Below are 17,233 nucleotides of genomic sequence, written 5' to 3' on the forward strand. Positions count from 1 at the left end.
TTTATCTGTTCATCAGTTGGTAAACATTTTAGATTGTTTCTACTTTTTGAGTTATATAGTAACTTTATGTTTAGCATTTTAGGAACTGCCACACTGTTCTCCAAAGCACTTGCACCATTTTACATTCTCACCAGCAGGGTATGAAGGTTTTAGTTTTCTCCACATTCTTGCTAACACTTGCTTATTGTCCATCTTTTTTTTTCCCTTTCAGATCTAGACCTGCAGATTGTCCATCTTTTTGATGATAGACATCCTACAGGGTGTAGCCACTTTTGAAAACAGTCTGGCAGTTCCTAAAAAGGTTAAACTCAGGGTTCTGATCCCCACTCCCTAGAGGTTATTGTGGTTTTGTTTCTTTTTTATTTATTTAGTGACTTGCCTGAACTAATTTTGTAGATTTTACATAATTATGCACTCCTCTTCAGTGTGTGGCCCCATTGATGTTTCTGATCAGTTTTTTTTTAATATTTTTATTTTTAAACCTGGCTTCCTACATGTCATATCTAGGTCAGGATGACTTAGTGGTCAGCCAATGATTTATTGGAGGTTGTCCTTAAACCTTGGGCCAGTATGTCTTCTACTCTCTGCTGATGGAATTGTGTGTGGTTTGGGAAACACACTCAAAGTTTAGGGAGTTTACAAATCTTCCCTGACTTTTACTTTCTGATAGGCCTTCTCGTTGTCTCTTCTGTGCCGGTGCCAGGCCTCACATTAGCCAGAGAAACGTAAATAACTACGGCCCTCTCCAATACCCTGAGCTTGAGTGTAGTCTTACACATGCATATAGCCTTCTAGACCAACAAGGGTTTGAGGAAGCTTATCAAGCTCCACTGTGGCTGTTTTTTTTTTCTGGATTTCTCTGCTAAACTTTGGGCAGTTCTACTCTGTTGCTTGCCCCAACCAATATTGTGACCTCAGGTAACTGATGTTGGCTTTCCACAACTATATGCCACTGAGTTCACTATTGTTTTCAACACCCCTGGGCATAGGATGCTTTTGGTGCTCATTCTTAACCAAGTAATTCCCTCCCAGCAGCTAAATTACTGTTTTTTATGGCTTGTCTTGCCTGCCCTTTAAAATCAGCTCCAATGGACCTGGGAGGGGAGATGGGAGCAGCCTTAGGCTAAAGCACCATAGACTCCCACTGGTCTTAACCCAAGGTTCAATAGCTTTTCTCAAACACTTCTTTTTTTTTTTTAACACTTTTGCCTCTATGCTTTTATTTATTATTATTATTTTATTTCAAAATATCAAGGTGATACAAATGTTTTTGTTACGTGGCTTGAGTCAGGGCTATAAGTGTTCCCATCACCCAGATAGTGTTCATTGTACCCATTAGGTAGGTTGTTATCCCTCCCTTCCTCTTTCCCACCTTGCTTGATTTCCACTGAGATTTACTTCCCTCTGTGCACATGTGTGCACATCAGTTAGTTCCAATTTAATAGCGAGTACATGTGGTGTTTGTTTTTCTATTCTTTAGATACTTCACTTAGGAGAATGGTCTCCAGTTCCATCCAAATTGTTGCAAAAGGCATTAATTCATCCTTTTTTATGGCTGAGTAGTACTCCATGGTATACATATACCACATTTTATTAATCCACTCATGAAATGATGGGCACTTGGGTTGATTCCCTATCCTTGCAATTGTGAATTGTGCTGTAAATAAACATTCAAGTGCAGGTGTCTTTTTGATAAAATGACCTCTTTTCCTTTGGGTAGATACCCACTAGTGGGATTGCTAGGTTGAATGGTAGGTCTACCTTTAGTTCTTTAAGGAATCTCCATACTGTTTCCATAGAGGTTGTACTAATTTATAGTCCCACCAATAGTGTACACGTGTTTCTTTCTGTCTGCATCCATGCCAGCATCTATTGTTTTTGGACTTTTTAATAAAAGCCATTCTAACAGGAGTAAGGTGATGTCTCATTGTGGTTTTAATTTGCATTTCCCTGATAATTAGTGACGTTGAACATTTTTTCATGTTTGTTGGCCCTTTGTCTATCTTCTTTTGAAAAAGTTCTGCTCATGTCTTTTGCCCACTTTTTTTTTTTGAGACAGAGTCTCACTCTGTTGCCCGGGCTAGAATGCCATGGTATCAGCCTAGCTCACAGCAACCTCCAACTCTTGGGCTCAAGTGATCCTCCTGCCTCAGCCTCCCGAGTAGCTGGGACTACAGGCATGTGCCACCATGCCCAGCTAATTTTTCTATATATATTTTTAGCTGTTCATATAATTTCTTTCTATTTTTAGTAGAGAGGGGGTCTCGCTCTTGCTCAGGCTGGTCTCGAACTCCTGAGTTCAAACAATCTGCCCGCCTCGGCCTCCCAGACTGCTAGGATTACAGGCGTGAGCCACCGCGCCCGGCCTTTTGCCCATTTTTTAATGGGCTTGTTTCCTTTTCTTGCTAATTTGAGCTATTAAACACTTCTAAATTTGTTTAATTTTGGCCTATTTCCAGAGTCCTGAAATTGTTATTTTTGACAATTTTGTACAGTTTTACCATTGTTTTAAGGAAGTGAGGATTTCCTGAGCTCCTCACTCTGCCATTCCAGAAGTCCTGACCAATTTATGTTTTAAAGGATCATTCTTAAGTGTTCCTACCACAAAAATTAAGTATATGATGTAATACATATGTCAATTATTAGCTCAGTTTTGCCATTCCACAATGTATAAATATTTCAAGATATCATGTTGTACACCATTAATATATGCAATTTTTATTTGTCACTTTTAAAAAGTGCATTCTGATAGCAGTGGAAGATGGTCTGAGTGGAGGAGAAACTGGTAGCCAGAAGTATAGAATTTTACTCAGCAACACTTTGTAATCTGTTAGCAGAAATGGAGAATATAAATAGTTGGGTTGATTTGTGGGTAAAGATTGACATAGTCGGTATGGTGGAAAATCAAGGTTATAGGAAAATTGAATGTGTTGGTTACTGTTACTGAAGTCCCACTGTCCATGTAATCTCAGGTAGAGAAGAAAGTTTCAAAAGGACATGATGGCCTTGGAGAATAGGTAAGAGGGTTGATGAAGTAAAGGCCTTAGGAAGTTAAAGGGTAAATTCAGGGAATATGAGGTGTAGGAGAGGTAGAAAAACAAGGAGTTCTGAGAGAAGACTCTGTTTGGTTTTGGAGGTGAAGCCATTCCAGGTGTCAGTAACGAAATGGATGACTGAAATGGAATCAAGTTGAAGAAATTAGAATAGGATATGTCAAGGATCTGTGAGGTTTTGATGTTAGGTCATCAAGGGGGATAATGAAGGCTTTCAGGATGAAAAGAGGAAAGAAAAACAATACCAAAGTCCTCAACAAAGGTAGGGGAGAGAGCTTGGAGGTTGATATTTAACATTGAGAGGATGATAAAATTGAGTAGTATGAACTTTGAAGAGAGACTATTGAGGTAAGATGGTAAAATAGGCAGGGCATGGTGGCTCACGCCTGTACTCCTAGCACCCTAGGAGGCTAAGGCAAGAGGATCGCTTGAGCCCAGGAGTTTGAGGTTGCTGTGAGCTAGGCTGATGCCATGACACTCTAGCCTGGGTGACAGAGTGAGACTCTGTCAAGAAAGAAAGAAAGAAAGAGAGAAAGAGACAGAGAGAAAGAGAAAGAGAGAGAAAGAAGGAAGGAAGGAAAGAAAGAAAGAGAGAGGAGAGAGAGAGAGAAAGAAAGAAAGAAAGAAAGAAAAAGAAAGGAAGGAAGGAAGGAAGGAAGGAAGGAAGGAAGGAAGGAAGGAAGGAGAGGGGAGGGGAGGGGAGGGGAGGGGAGGAGAGAGAGGAGAGGAGAGGAGAGGAGAGAGAAAGACGGTAAAATAATATTTTGGGGATCCAGTGAAGAAGATGCAAGAATATGGCAACCTGATCTTGACTCATGAGTAGGGTTGAGCAAAGGAAAGTAAACAGCCGCAGCCAGGCATGGTGGCACTCAGGATGGATGGCATAACCAAAGGTTAGAAGGTTTTAGGAAATGGTGGATGGTTCATTTTTTTTTTTTTTTGGCTCAAACATAGAGTGTAATTAGGTTTATAAGAAGAAGATAATATTGGAATCTGTGTAATTAGTTTGAATCGAGAATATAACTACAGTCATTATTGTTTAAAATATTATTCACTAGATGATATACTAAGAAAACCTTTTGAAATTGTTTTGTTTAGATCTTAGGGAAATTTTGGAACTGATATTGGTAGCTGGGAAGTAACTTGACAGGTTTAGAGTACTGTGGCTGACAAATGTGAAATGGGCATATGTTTTATAAGCTATTAATGTCACCATTGGAATTGAAATTGACTATAAATCATAATTTGGGTAACAATGAACATTAATATAAAAGAGGTTATTTTGGGGTTGTATCCAGTATGCTGTGATAAATTTTGATCTATTTGTAATTAGAAAATTAGAGCTTAAAAAATGTCTTGACTTTTTGGAATAATCTTTTTACTGTTCTTTTCCAGGACCATTTGCAACTCACAATATACAGAGGACTATGTAAGATCTGCTTTAGTATGAGGGTTTGATCTTAGTTACCCTAACTATATTTAATATAGTAGTGTCTATCTATAAATAAGATATGTAGCTAGAAGCATAGGAGAAGAGAAAATGTAAAGCTAAAATGAGACTGAATTGGAGATGTAGAGCTCCAGTTATGAAAACTGTTAAGATTAACTGCCATGATGGTTATTGGGCACATATTCAGTTCTGGCTGCCATTTGTTACAGGATAAAAGAACGTTGGAATAATTGGATACTGAGGTGCATAATTGCTGGCAATGGGGTGGAGGAGAGGGAGTTGATTACCTAGAAAGGAGCCTTATAACTGTTTTATATTAATACTGTATATTTGATATTGGTTGACAACAGCAGAAAAATTATTTATCACCATACCGGGGACTTATTAAATTGATTTCTACTCTGTAATAATATGGAGTTTAATGGCTATTCTTATAGATGTAATATTTCTTTTTTTTGTCATTCTAGCAATCATCAGAAAAAAAGAACACAAAGAAGCTGTTGCTTGTATAGCCCTCTGTCACTAGTGACCTGGGATATTGAGCTCTTAGGCTTTCAGAATTCCAGTTTATGAGGCAATCTGTGTCATTCTGGTTTAGCCAGGTGAGTAGTCCCTATGGACTAGTCATACAGAACCTGGCTCTGTAGAAAACAACAAGGAAGAAAAAAAGCAAATATGGGGAATATGGAAAAATATAGATATGAATCTTAGACCCTAGAGGAGAGGTTAAGTCCTGGGCCACAAGCAGCAAAACAAAGGGTGAGGGCCCTGCGGGTTATGGACACATTCAGTAGAGTGGTATTCATGAAATATAAAAACTGGAAGAACTGGGAGAACCGAGTCTGCTTTGGTACCTGGCATGAGTTTAAGAATGAAGAAACTTAGATTGAATTGTAATAAAAATATCTATGAAGGCAAGGTTAAATAGGATGGAAGTGTGCTTTGAAATTAAAATGGATAGAAGTTCAATTAAAGTGATGTGTCATTTTCTAATGAAATGTTAGCTATGTAGAGATGATAATCATATTTTAAATATTTCTTTAATATTTAATGGTTAAAAGAATGAATCCTGGCTCTCCTATTTACTAGCTGTGTGATCACAGGAAAATTATTTACCTTTTCCAAACCTCAGTTTCTTCCTCTATCAAATGGATTAATGGGCTGGGCGCGGTGGCTCACGCCTGTAATCCTAGCACTCTGGGAGGCCGAGGCGGGTGGATCGCTCAAGGTCAGGAGTTCGAAACCAGCCTGAGCAAGAGTGAGACCCCGTCTCTACTAAAAATAGAAATTATATGGCCAACTAAAAATATATGTAGAAAAAATTAGCCAGGCATGGTGGCGCATGCCTGTAGTCCCAGCTACTCGGGAGGCTGAGGCAGGAGGATCGCTTAAGCTCAGCAGTTTGAGGTTGTTGTGAGCTAGGCTGACGCCACGGTACTGACTCTAGCCTGGGCAACAGAGCAAGACTCTGTCTCAAAAAAAAAAAAAAAGAAAAAAAAAAAAGAAAAAAAAATGGATTAATGATAGTTATATGGTTATTTTAAGAATTAAATGAAAAAAATATATAAACTACCTAGCATGGTGCCTGACACATACTCAGAGCTCAATAAATAATCACTATTATCAGACAGTGGAAAGGAGAGTTAATGAGATGGAAGTTTAATCATGTGATGGATTATTCTTCACAGGTAGGTATACAATTAATTATTTCTTATCACAGCAGTTTACAGAAGTTTCAGCGTCAGAACCTCTTGGAGATCAGGCTACACTAAGTGAAAATTAGGCCCATTTGAAGAAAGGTAATTTCCTTTGTTTCCTGAGTTTGTGAGAAATTAGGTCCTCTATACTTTCTGTGATGGTTAATTTTAGGCGTCAACTTGACTGGATTAAGGAATACTTAGAAACCTGGAAAAGCATTATTTTAGGGTTTGTCTGTGAGAGTGTTTCCAGAAGAGATTATCATGTGAGTCTGAATGGACTGGGTAGGGAAGATCTGCCCTCAATGTGGTTGGGCACCATTCAATCTGCTAGGGACCTGTAGAGAACAAAAAATGGGGAAAAGGTGAATATGTTGATCTATCTGTTGGAGCTGGGATACACTTATCTCCTGCCTTGGACAACAGACACCAGGCTCCCCACTCTTTGGACTCTAGGACTTAATACCAGTGGCTCCCCCAACTCGTGCCAGGTTCTCAGGCCTTTGTCCTTGGACTGAGAGTTATACCATCAGCTTCCCCACTTCTCTCTTTTTTTTTTATTTCAGCATATTACGGGGGTACAAAAGTTTAGGTTATGTATATTGCCCTTGCCCCACCCCCCGAATCAGAGCTTCAAGTGTGTCCATCCCCTAGATGGTATGCATCGGACTCATTATGTATGTATACACCCATCCCCTGCCCCCACCACATCTGCCCAACACCCGATTAATGTTATTCCTAAATATGCTCTTAAGTGATGATCAGTGAAACCAATTTGATGGTGAGTACATGTGGTGCTTATTTTTCTATTCTTGGGATACTTCACTTAGTAGAATGGGTTCCAGCTCTATCCAGGAAAATACAAGAGGGGCTATATCACCATTGTTTCTTATAGCTGAGTAGCACTCCATGGTATACATATACCACATTTTATTAATCCACTCATGTATTGATGAGCACTTGGGTTCTTTCCACATCTTTGCAATTGTGAATTGTGCTGCTATAAACATTCGGGTGCAGATAATCTTTGTTATAGAATGTCTTTTGTTCTTTTGGGTAGATGCCCAATAATGGGATTGCTGGATCAAATGGTAGGTCTACTTGTATCTGTTTAAGGTATCTCCATATTGCTTTCCACAGAGGTTGTACTAGTTTACAGTCCCGCCAGCAGTGTATGAGTGTTCCTGTCTCTCCACATCCACGCCAACATTTATTGTTTTGGGACTTTTTCATAAAGGCCATTCTCACTGGAGATAAGTGATATCTCATTGTGGTTTTGATTTGCATTTCCTTGATGATTAGAGATGTTGAGCATTTTTTCATATGTTTGTTGGCCATTCTTCTGTCTTCTTTAGCTTCTCCACTTCTAAAGCCTTCAGACTTGGACTGAGCCATGCTGCCGGCATCCCAGGATCTGTTGTGGGACTTCTCAGCATTGATAATCATGTGAACCAATTCCCCTAACAAATAAATTCCCTCTCATACCTCTTGTCTTTATATATCCTATTGATTCTGTCTCTCTGGAGAACCCTGACTAATACACTTTCCTTCCAGAATAGTACTTTTAACATTAGCATTTTTAGTTAGCATTTACCATTAGTATTCTTAATGCTTTTGTTTGTTTGACTTATATCTTGAATTTTGGGGGAATATAGCAAAACAATGGCCAGGTCAAGTTGACAGGCCATGCTAGTTGAAAACAGAGAAGATGGTAAGAGTATAAAAGATAGAACTTCCTCTGTAATCAGTGCAGATCACCTTTTGGATCTAATTCACTAGATCACTTGTCTGGGTAGAACAAAACAGGCTGCCTGGAGTTGAAGTGTCACAGGAAACCTACAAAAGAGGTCCTAAAGAGGCTGCCTGGCCGGCCTATTAAAGTTAAAGAAGAGGAGGCAGACCTTTTAGTCTAGATAGCAAGGGAGGGAATAGATTGGTTTTTATGGACCCAGTTTTGTTAGGCTTAAAAAGGAGCCATGGAGGATAAAGTTTAAGGATATAGGATTATTTTTGTTGTTATTTCACATTCTATTTGAAGAGTCTCTGATTTAAAAAAAAAATCTTTTAAATAGACTTTACTTTTTATTTATTTATTTATTTTTTGAGACAGAGTCTCACTCCCTTGCCCAGGCTAGATTGCCGTGGCATCAGCCTAGCTCACAGCAACCTCAGACTCCTGGGCTCAAGCAATCCTACTGCCTCAGCCCCCCGAGTAGCTGGGATTACAGGCATGTGCCACCATGCCCGGCTAATTTTTTCTATATATATTTTTAGTTGTCCATATAATTTCTTTCTATTTTTAGTAGAGACAGGGTCTTGCTCTTGCTCAGGCTGGTCTTGAACTCCTGACCTCGAGCGATCCTCCCGCCTCAGCCTCCCAGAGTGCTAGGATTACAGGCGTGAGCCACTGTGCCCGGCCAGCTTTATATATTTTAATTTACTTTAATTTTCACAACAACTTAATGAAGTGTTCCTATCATTATCTCCATTTTACAGATGAAGAAAATGACACACAGAAAGGTAAGTAACCTGCCCAGGGTCATAGCTAGCAAGTGACTATGCCCAAATTTGAACCTAAGCAATTTGGTTCCAGTGCTTAGTGGCCAACACTCTTAACCACTACCTTTTTTACTTTTTTAACCACTACCATTTGCCCTACTCTTTTTAAACCTCTTCACCATTCTGTGTTCTCAGTTTCAGTTAATATTGTCACCATCCCTTTGGTTTTCTAAACTTGCAAGTTTAGTGTAATCTCTTTGACTTATCCCTTGTCCTGAATATTACACATACAGTACTATTAGCTTTACCTCTTCTCTAGCTTCCTTTTTCTATGTTATGAATTAGTGTTTAATAAAAGCATAGGGGACTGGGCATGGTGGCTCACGCCTGTAATCCTAGCACTCTGGGAGGCTGAGGTGGGAGGATTGCTTGGGGTCTGGAGTTGGAGACCAGCCTGAGCAAGAATGAGACACTGTTTCTACTAAGAATAGAAAAAATTAGCTGGGCATAGCAGCGTGTGCCTGTAGTCCCAGCTACTCGGGAGGCTGAGGCAGGAGGATCACTTGAGCCCAGGAGTTTGAGGTTGCAGTGAGCTAGGATGACGCCATGGCACTCTAGCCTGGACAACAGAGTGAGACTCTGTCTCAAAAAAAAAGAAAGCATAGGGAAAAAACAGCATCCAGAATAAGCAAATCCATGGGGAAAAAAATGAAAGTAAAAGAAAAAAAAAAAGAAGAAAAAACAGCAAAGAAATGTTCCCAAATGTATATAGTAGTTATATTTGGATGGTGAGATTATATATTATTTTATGTTGTTTCCTCCCTTCTTTCTGGTTTTGTGAATCTAGTCTCTTTTTAATTCACTCCCTTATCTGCTCTTACTTAGACTATCACAGTAGGATTCTCTGTGGTCTTCCTGCCTCCTGTCTCTTTTTCATTCCAGCTTTTTCTATACTGTTGTTGTAGTTACTGTCCTGCTGATCATTTCCTTGCTTAAAAACTGCTGTTGGGGTTCCTCAAAAAGTTAAACATAGAATTACCATATGACCCAGCAATTCCACTGCTACGTATTAATGAATACCCAAGAAAATTGAAAGCAGGCTTGCAAACAAAAACTTGTACACAAATGTTCATAGCAGCATTACAGTATTGCCTCCCCCTTATCTGTGGGGGATAAGTTTCAAGACCCTCAGTGGATGTCTGAAACTGTGGCTAATATTGAACCTTATATATACTATGTTTTTCGATCTGATAACAAAGATGGCTACTAAGTGACTAATGGGTGGGCAGTGTATACAGTGTGGATACACTGGACAAAGAAGGAATGATTCGTGTCCTGGGCAGAACAGCCCAAGATTTCATCATGCTCCTCACAACAGCATGTGTAATTTAAAATTTATGAATTGTTTATTTTAGGAATATTCCATTTAATATTTTCAGACCATGGTTGACCACAGGTAATTGAATTCATGGAAAACAAAACCATGGATAAGGGGAGACTACTGTCTTTATCATAGCCAAAAAGGGGAAACAATGTCTATCAACTGATGAATGGATAAACAAATGTGATATATTCATAAAAGACTGTATTATTCACCCATAAAAAGGAATGAATTAGTGATACATGCTACAACATGGGTGAACTAAATATTATTCAAAGTGAAAGAAGCCAAACAGAAGAAAATCTCATATTGTATGGTTCCATTTATATGTCATTTCCAGAATAGGAAGATCCTTAGAGAATGAATGCAGATTAGTGGCTGTCAGGGACTGGAGGCAGGGAGGAATAGAGAGCAACTGCTTAAGGGGTACAGGGTTTCTTTTGGGTGATGAAGTGTTTTGGATAGATATTGGTGATGGCTGTACAATGTTATGAATGTACTGGAAGCTATTGAATTGTACACCATAAAGTGGTTAAAATGGTGAATTTTATGTTTTGGGAGTTTAACCTCCATTTTAAAAAACTATGTTGTTTTTCTGTTACTTACAGGATAAAGTTCAAACTCTTTAACTTGGTATACAAGGCCCTAACTATGTCTCGTCTCATTATTCACATGTACTTCCTCTCACAAATATTCTAGACATATTGAATGCAAAACTTTTTTTTTTTGTATCTCTGTGTCTTTACATATGCTTTCCTTCTGTCTAGAATACCAACATTCTTCTATTCCACTTGGTAAATTTTTACTCACTTTTGAAGATCCTGCTAAAATGTTACCCTCACATGAAGCTTTTTGCAGCTACCCCAGGGACACTTAGTTGCTTTCTGGTCTCTATTCCCACAGTACTTTATTCATATTTATTTTCTAGCACTTAGGTTGTTTTGTAACTTTTCGGTTAACATATGTTTCCCATTTGATCAGGGACTTTTAAACTTTTTTAGAGGTCATAGATGATATAAACTGTGGACTCTCTAGAAAAATACACATATATGCATATATTTACTCAATTTTTCATGGGGTTCATGAACCTCCCAAAGGGCATGCACAGACCTATTCACCTGCATTAGAATCACCTGGAATGCTTGTTTATAAAGCCAATTCCAGGGTCCCACCCCTAGTTACTGAATCAGAATCTTTTTTTTTTTTTTTGAGACAAGGTCTCACTCTGTCACCAAGGCTGGAGTACAGTGGCACAAACATAGATCACAGCAGGCTTGAACTCCTGAATTCAAGTAATCCTGTTGCCTCAGCCTTCCAAGTAGCTGGGCCTATAAGTGTGCACCACCATGCCTGGGTAATTTTTAAAAATTTTTAAAAATTTTCTATGTTGCCCAGGCTGGCCTGGAACTCCTGGTGATCATAGCTCACTGCAGGCTCAAACCCCTGAGGTCGAGCAATCCTCCCACCTCAGCCTCCCAAAGTGTTGGGATTACAGGCATGAGCCACCACACCTGGCCTAAATCAGAGTCTTTTGAGTGTGGGCCCCAAAGATCTTGAACAATCCCACTAGGTGATTCTTTTCTTCACTAGACCTTTTTTTTTTTTTTTTTTTTTTTTAGACAGAGTCTCACTCTGTTGCCCAGGCTAGAGTGAGTGCCGTGGCATCAGCCTAGCTCACAGCAACCTCAAACTCCTGGGCTTAAGCGATTCTACTGCCTCAGCCTCCCGAGTAACTGGGACTACAGGCATGCGCCACCATGCCCAGCTAATTTTTTCTATATATATATTTTTTAGTTGGCCAGATAATTTCTTTCTATTTTTAGTAGAGACGGGGGTCTCACTCTTGCTCAGGCTGGGCTTGAACTCCTGACCTCAAGCGATCCACCCGCCTCGGCCTCCCAGAGTGCTAGGATTACAGGCGTGAGCCACTGCGCCTGGCCCTTCACTAGACTTTGAGAACCACTGTCCTAGGTTAAGGACCCCCACGGTAGACAGTAAGTTTTTGAGGGCAGAGAGTAGATCTTATTGATCTTTAGATCTTATTGATCCCAAAATCTTATTGATTTTTGGATCTTATTGATTCTAAGATGTCACCATGTAATAGAGAGCAGGGTAAGAAAGAGATCACTTTCAGCCATGGTGATGAGAAAATGTAGCAATAGGAGATGAAAATGACCTGGCCCTTGGAAAATAGGTAGATTTTCAGCAGACTGAGATGAGGTAGTAGAAAACATCGTGGGCACAGAGATTGGCATCAGCAAGGGAGAGAGGGTAGAAAGTGCTGTGTATTATATATTCATGGAACTGGTAGACTAGCAGGAAATAAGGCTGGATAGGAGGTTTATTTAGTCATTAAATAACCATTCCCCTCCTACTATGTGCTAGACACAGAATAAAAATATGACTACGACATAGCTTTTGCTCTTAAGAAATAAGAGCGATGTAGTAGTAGAGGAAACAGACAAAATGTGATAAAGTGTAACAACAGAGAGTGAAATTTGAGACATCTTCACAGAGAAGGTAATTAATTAAATGGAAACATAAAGAATGAATAGACATTTACCAAGTGCACAAGATTAGATAGGACATTTCAGGAAAAGAAATTAAATCACCCAGGTCTGCTGGGGTGAAATAGTATGGCCCATTCTTATAACTGAAAATAGACTGGTATAACTGAACTATATAAAATAAGGAATTGATAGAAGATAAAGTTGGATAGGCAGGCAGGGGTCAGAGCACAAAAGGGATTTGCATGCCAAACTGTGTAGTATAATTGGTAGCTACTGAAGAGTTTTAAAGGAGCAGGTGAACTGCATTTTAGATGCCTGGTTACAGTGTGAAGCGTAAGGGAAAGACCAGAAGTAGGGACTAGTTTAAGACGGTCATTGGAATTCTCAAGGGGGAAATAAAGACCTGAACAAAAGAGAGCAGGTGATAGATTCAGAGAGGTATTTCTAAAGAAGAATCAATGGGCCTTTGCTGACTAAGTGAATATGGAGAGTGTGAGGGGAATTAAAAGGGCTTAAAGGCATTAAATGGCATTAAAATGACTTAAAGCTTTAAAAGGCCCTGGTTTAGGAGCCTAGGTCAATGGAGAGACCATTAGCCAAGAACAAGACTATAGGCAGTAAAACAAGTTTGGGGAATGGTGACAGTGATATAATAATTACTAACATATACTGAGAGCCTGCTGTGTGGCAGGCACTATACTAAATGCTTTATATGTACTTGTACATTTAATTCTCACAACAACCTTAAATGAGGTAGATATTAATATAATCCCCATTTTTACAATAGCATTTAAGAGGCGAGCAGAGAATGAGGAACCAGTGAAAGAGATTGAGATTCTATTCATTAAATATTATGAATTTTGTTCTTGTTATTTTATATATGCATCCATTTGGGAAAGTACTTATTTGGGTTCTTTATGCCCAGTGCTATGCCAAGTTCTTTGGGAGCTATCTATAGTTTCAGATACATTTTACTCTCAAGGTTACAGTACATTTTTTTTTGAAAAAGCATAGTGAAGAGGTGGGACTCAGGTTGATTAGTAAGCATCAGGGTGATTTGGATACAGGGGAAGATGATAAGACATTCATAGAGGTGGAAACAGTATGAAGAAAGGTATGGAGATGGGAATGTGCCTAGTGTGATCCAAGAAGAGTGAGGAAATTGGTGTAACTGTAACTGAGTGGCAGTTACAAGTGTGAGGTTAACAGGAAATAACGTAGTATTGTATTGGTAGGAGAGCAGATAATGGAAGCCTTAGAAAGCCAAGCTGAAGAGGTCAGACTTGATGCAGCTAGAGAGCAGTTGAAGTCCCTTGAGGAAGAGAGTGACATGATGAAAGCTGTGCTTTAGGAAGTTTTCCAACAACTGTATATAAGGTAAACTGGGAAACAGAAAAGGGAGACCAGCTAGGCATCTGTTATGGCAATCTAGGTGTGAGGCAATGAGATCCTAGATGATAGTGGTCCCAATAGCGCTGAAGAAGGATGTGTAAATGAGTCACATTATAATGGAATAAATGAGAAATCTCTTTTTGAATTCTGTTTCCAAAGATGAGGCCAAAATTTTTACCCAAAAGACTAGAAGAATAGTGGTATCTCTAATAGGAATGGGATGTTTGAGAAGGGGACCCAGTGTTAGGGTAAATTATTTTCTCTATTCTAGATTATTAAAAGATCAAAATAGCTGTGGCTTGGTGTAAGATGCTTATTCCCCGAATTTATTATCTTCCTAAGATACAATCAGGAACTAGAAAGTATTATACCATTTATTTGTTTACTCAACATTTATTTACTTGTAGTCTGTTAACATTAAAGTATGAGAGCTTGGTAGGATAAGGGTTCAGTTGCAGATGGGTTAGAAGGAAGAATAGAAGTACATCATGGAATGATGTGCTAAGGAGTATTAACTTTATTTTGTAAGAAGTGGGAAGCCATCAAAAGGCTTTAGAGCCAACAGGATAATACAGTCAGATCTTTGTTTCAGCACTAGATTGGTAATTTCTTGTGAACAGTGACCATGCATTATTTATCTTTGAGATAATCACTGGGGGTGACATAAATTGTCTTTTGTTTATTAAAAATCTACTATGGGCCTGGTACTGTGATAAAAGTTTAGTGGTAAGTAACAGACACAGTTGCTACTCTCAAACAAACAAAAATGTACCCAAAATCTATTTCTCTTCATCTCCATTGCTACCAACTTAGTCCAAGCTATTTATTTTTCACCTGGATTATTGCAGTATCCTAGTCTCCTTGGTTCTACTTTTACCCTTCTACAATCCATTTTTTTCATGGTGGATATAGGTATATTTTCAAAAGGGTAAGGACTTATGCTTCTGATTATGATGGAGTAGGTAACAAAGACTGGATTTACTCTTTGGTATTAAACAACTACAAAACCAGACAAAATATATGAAACAACAGTTTAAGAAAGGGGAACCTGGCTAGAGCCTAGTAGTCTCTCTGGGTTTAGGAGACAGAATTGAGAATGCATGCAGAGTGAGGTGGTTAGAATATGCAGAGTACAGTACCAAAGAGGAAACACACACACACACAGAATGTGGTAACATAGTTGCTGTTCTATTGGCTCAAAAGCCTTTTGATGGCTTCCCATTTCTTACAAAATAAAGTTAAAACTCCTTAGTACATCATTCAAGGTTTTCCATGATGTACTTTTATTCTTCCATTCTAACCCATCTGCAACTGAACCCCTATCTTGCCAAGCTCAGAACATGTGTTTGTGTGTGTGTGTGTGTGTGTGTGTGCCTGAGATCTACAGAGGATTCCCTTAAGTATTCAGCTGAGTACTCCTCAACACATACATATGAGGTAACTACTTGAGACTGGGGATAGAACCACCAGAAAGGATCAGGCAGAACAATTCCAACATCTCACACATATTCCTAAAAGCCAGAGTGCAATACACAGGGCATTGGGTTGAGTACTTAGAAGGGTATTGCTTCAGTAGTGGGGACAAATTAGCTCTAGACCAAAGGTTCTTTTTGTCCTATATGACAAAACTTAATCAATCAATAGATACAGATCCAGAAATAACACAGATGATATAATTAGTAGAAAATGACACTAAAACAGTTATTATGAATATACTTCCTATGTTTAATAGAGGAAAATATGATCATGTGATCATGTTGAGGAGAGGCATGAAGGCTATAAAAAGACTGAAATCAAACTTCTAGTTATGATAAATAAAATATCTGAGAAAAAATATACTTGATGGAATTAACAGATTAGACACTACTGAAAAAAAGGTTAGTAAACTTGAAGACACAGGAATAGAAATTATCCCAAATGAAACACAGAGAGAGGAAATGACTGGGAAAAAAATGAACAGAGCATCAGTTTGCTGTGGGACAACTTCAAGTGGTCTGAACTTGGGGGAGAGAGTAAAACAAGAGAGAGAGATTTGCTAGTCTCAATGATGATAGGTGGTATTTGAAGCCATAAGACTGGATGCTATCTATCCCAAAGGGGGAAAATAGTAGAGGGAAAACAGTAGAGGACCAATGACAGAATGTTGGAAGAGTGCCTTTGTATAAGTAGGAGATCCCTTTCTAGCAGTATATACTAGAAAGCAAACTCTAAAATCTCTGATTTCAAAATTTGAAACTGACAAAAGAATCCCAGCCTTCACAGCCAAATTTTGTGAAAACCCATTTTGTATTCACTACTGTCACTGCCTTGCATATTAGGTTGTAGAGATAGAAATAAGAAAAATTTGATGGTGTGGGAGTATGTTCCAGAGGGAGCAGTGTGTATGTAGGAAAGCACAGAAGTGTGCATGAGTATAGTATTTCGGGAGAACTTCAAGTAGTATATTGTTAAAGTGCAGGAATTATATAACAGATTAGCAAGAGATGAGGCCGGAAACATCAACATGGGCCAATGGGGGAATCATGGCAGGGTTGTAAGCAGAGGAGTGACATGATCACATGTATATTTTAGAAAGAGCCATCCTGGTGGCACTGTAGAAAATGGATTGGAAGAAGGCAAGCCAAGGCAGGGAGATCATTTAGGAGGTGTATTAGTTTCCTAGGATGGCAAGAATAAATTACCACAAATTGGGTAGCTTAAAACGCAGAAATGTATTCCCTCAGTTCTGGAGGCTAAAAGTCCAAAATCAAGGTATTGACAGGGCCATGCTCCCTCTGAAGGCTCTAGGGAAGAATTCTTCCTTGCCTCTTCCTAGCTTATGATGGCTCCCAGCAATCTTGGCATTCCTTGGCTTGTAGTTGTATCGCTCTAATCTCTGCTTCTCTCTTCACGTGGCCTTCTTTCCTGCATGTCTTAACATGATCTTCTCTGTGTGTGTTTACATGGCCTTCTTTTTTTTTTTTTTTGGACAGAGTCTTGCTTTGTTGCCCGGGCTAGAGTGAGTGCCATGGCGTCAGCCTAGCTCACAACAACCTCAAACTCCTGGGCTTCCGCGATCCTACTGCCTCAGCCTCCCGGGTAGCTGGGACTACAGGCATGCGCCACCATGCCCGGCTAATTTTTTTCTATATATATTTTAGTTGTCCAGCTAATTTCTTTCTATTTTTAGTAGAGACGGGATCTCGCTCTTGCTCAGGCTGGTCTCGAACTCCTGAGCCCAAACGATCCGCCCGCCTTGGCCTCCCAGAGTG

At 39.2% G+C, this 17,233-nt stretch overlaps 1 protein-coding gene across 3 annotated transcripts in view; it reads left to right on the top strand.

Annotated features, from left to right (window-relative positions):
* The window catches only part of SNX12 (sorting nexin 12), a 53,249-nt gene that overhangs the window by 18,830 nt on the left and 17,186 nt on the right, over positions 1-17,233 (top strand). The window contains exons 5-7 of one of the 3 annotated variants that reach the window (XR_006731751.1): positions 4,449-4,482; positions 4,971-5,105; positions 6,224-6,786. The exons of 1 other annotated variant lie outside the window; for it this stretch is intronic. Coding sequence is in view for 1 of the 2 variants with exons in the window: in XM_045538673.1 (XP_045394629.1) it covers positions 4,449-4,482; positions 4,971-5,029 (93 nt within the window). In the remaining variant the exon portion in view is untranslated. Of the gene's footprint in view, positions 1-4,448; positions 4,483-4,970; positions 5,473-6,223; positions 6,787-17,233 lie in introns of those variants that run through there. One more of the 3 variants, XM_045538673.1, reaches the window with a different exon arrangement.

This window comes from Lemur catta, chromosome X (assembly GCF_020740605.2).
Source record: "Lemur catta isolate mLemCat1 chromosome X, mLemCat1.pri, whole genome shotgun sequence".
Classification (NCBI taxonomy): domain Eukaryota; kingdom Metazoa; phylum Chordata; class Mammalia; order Primates; family Lemuridae; genus Lemur; species Lemur catta.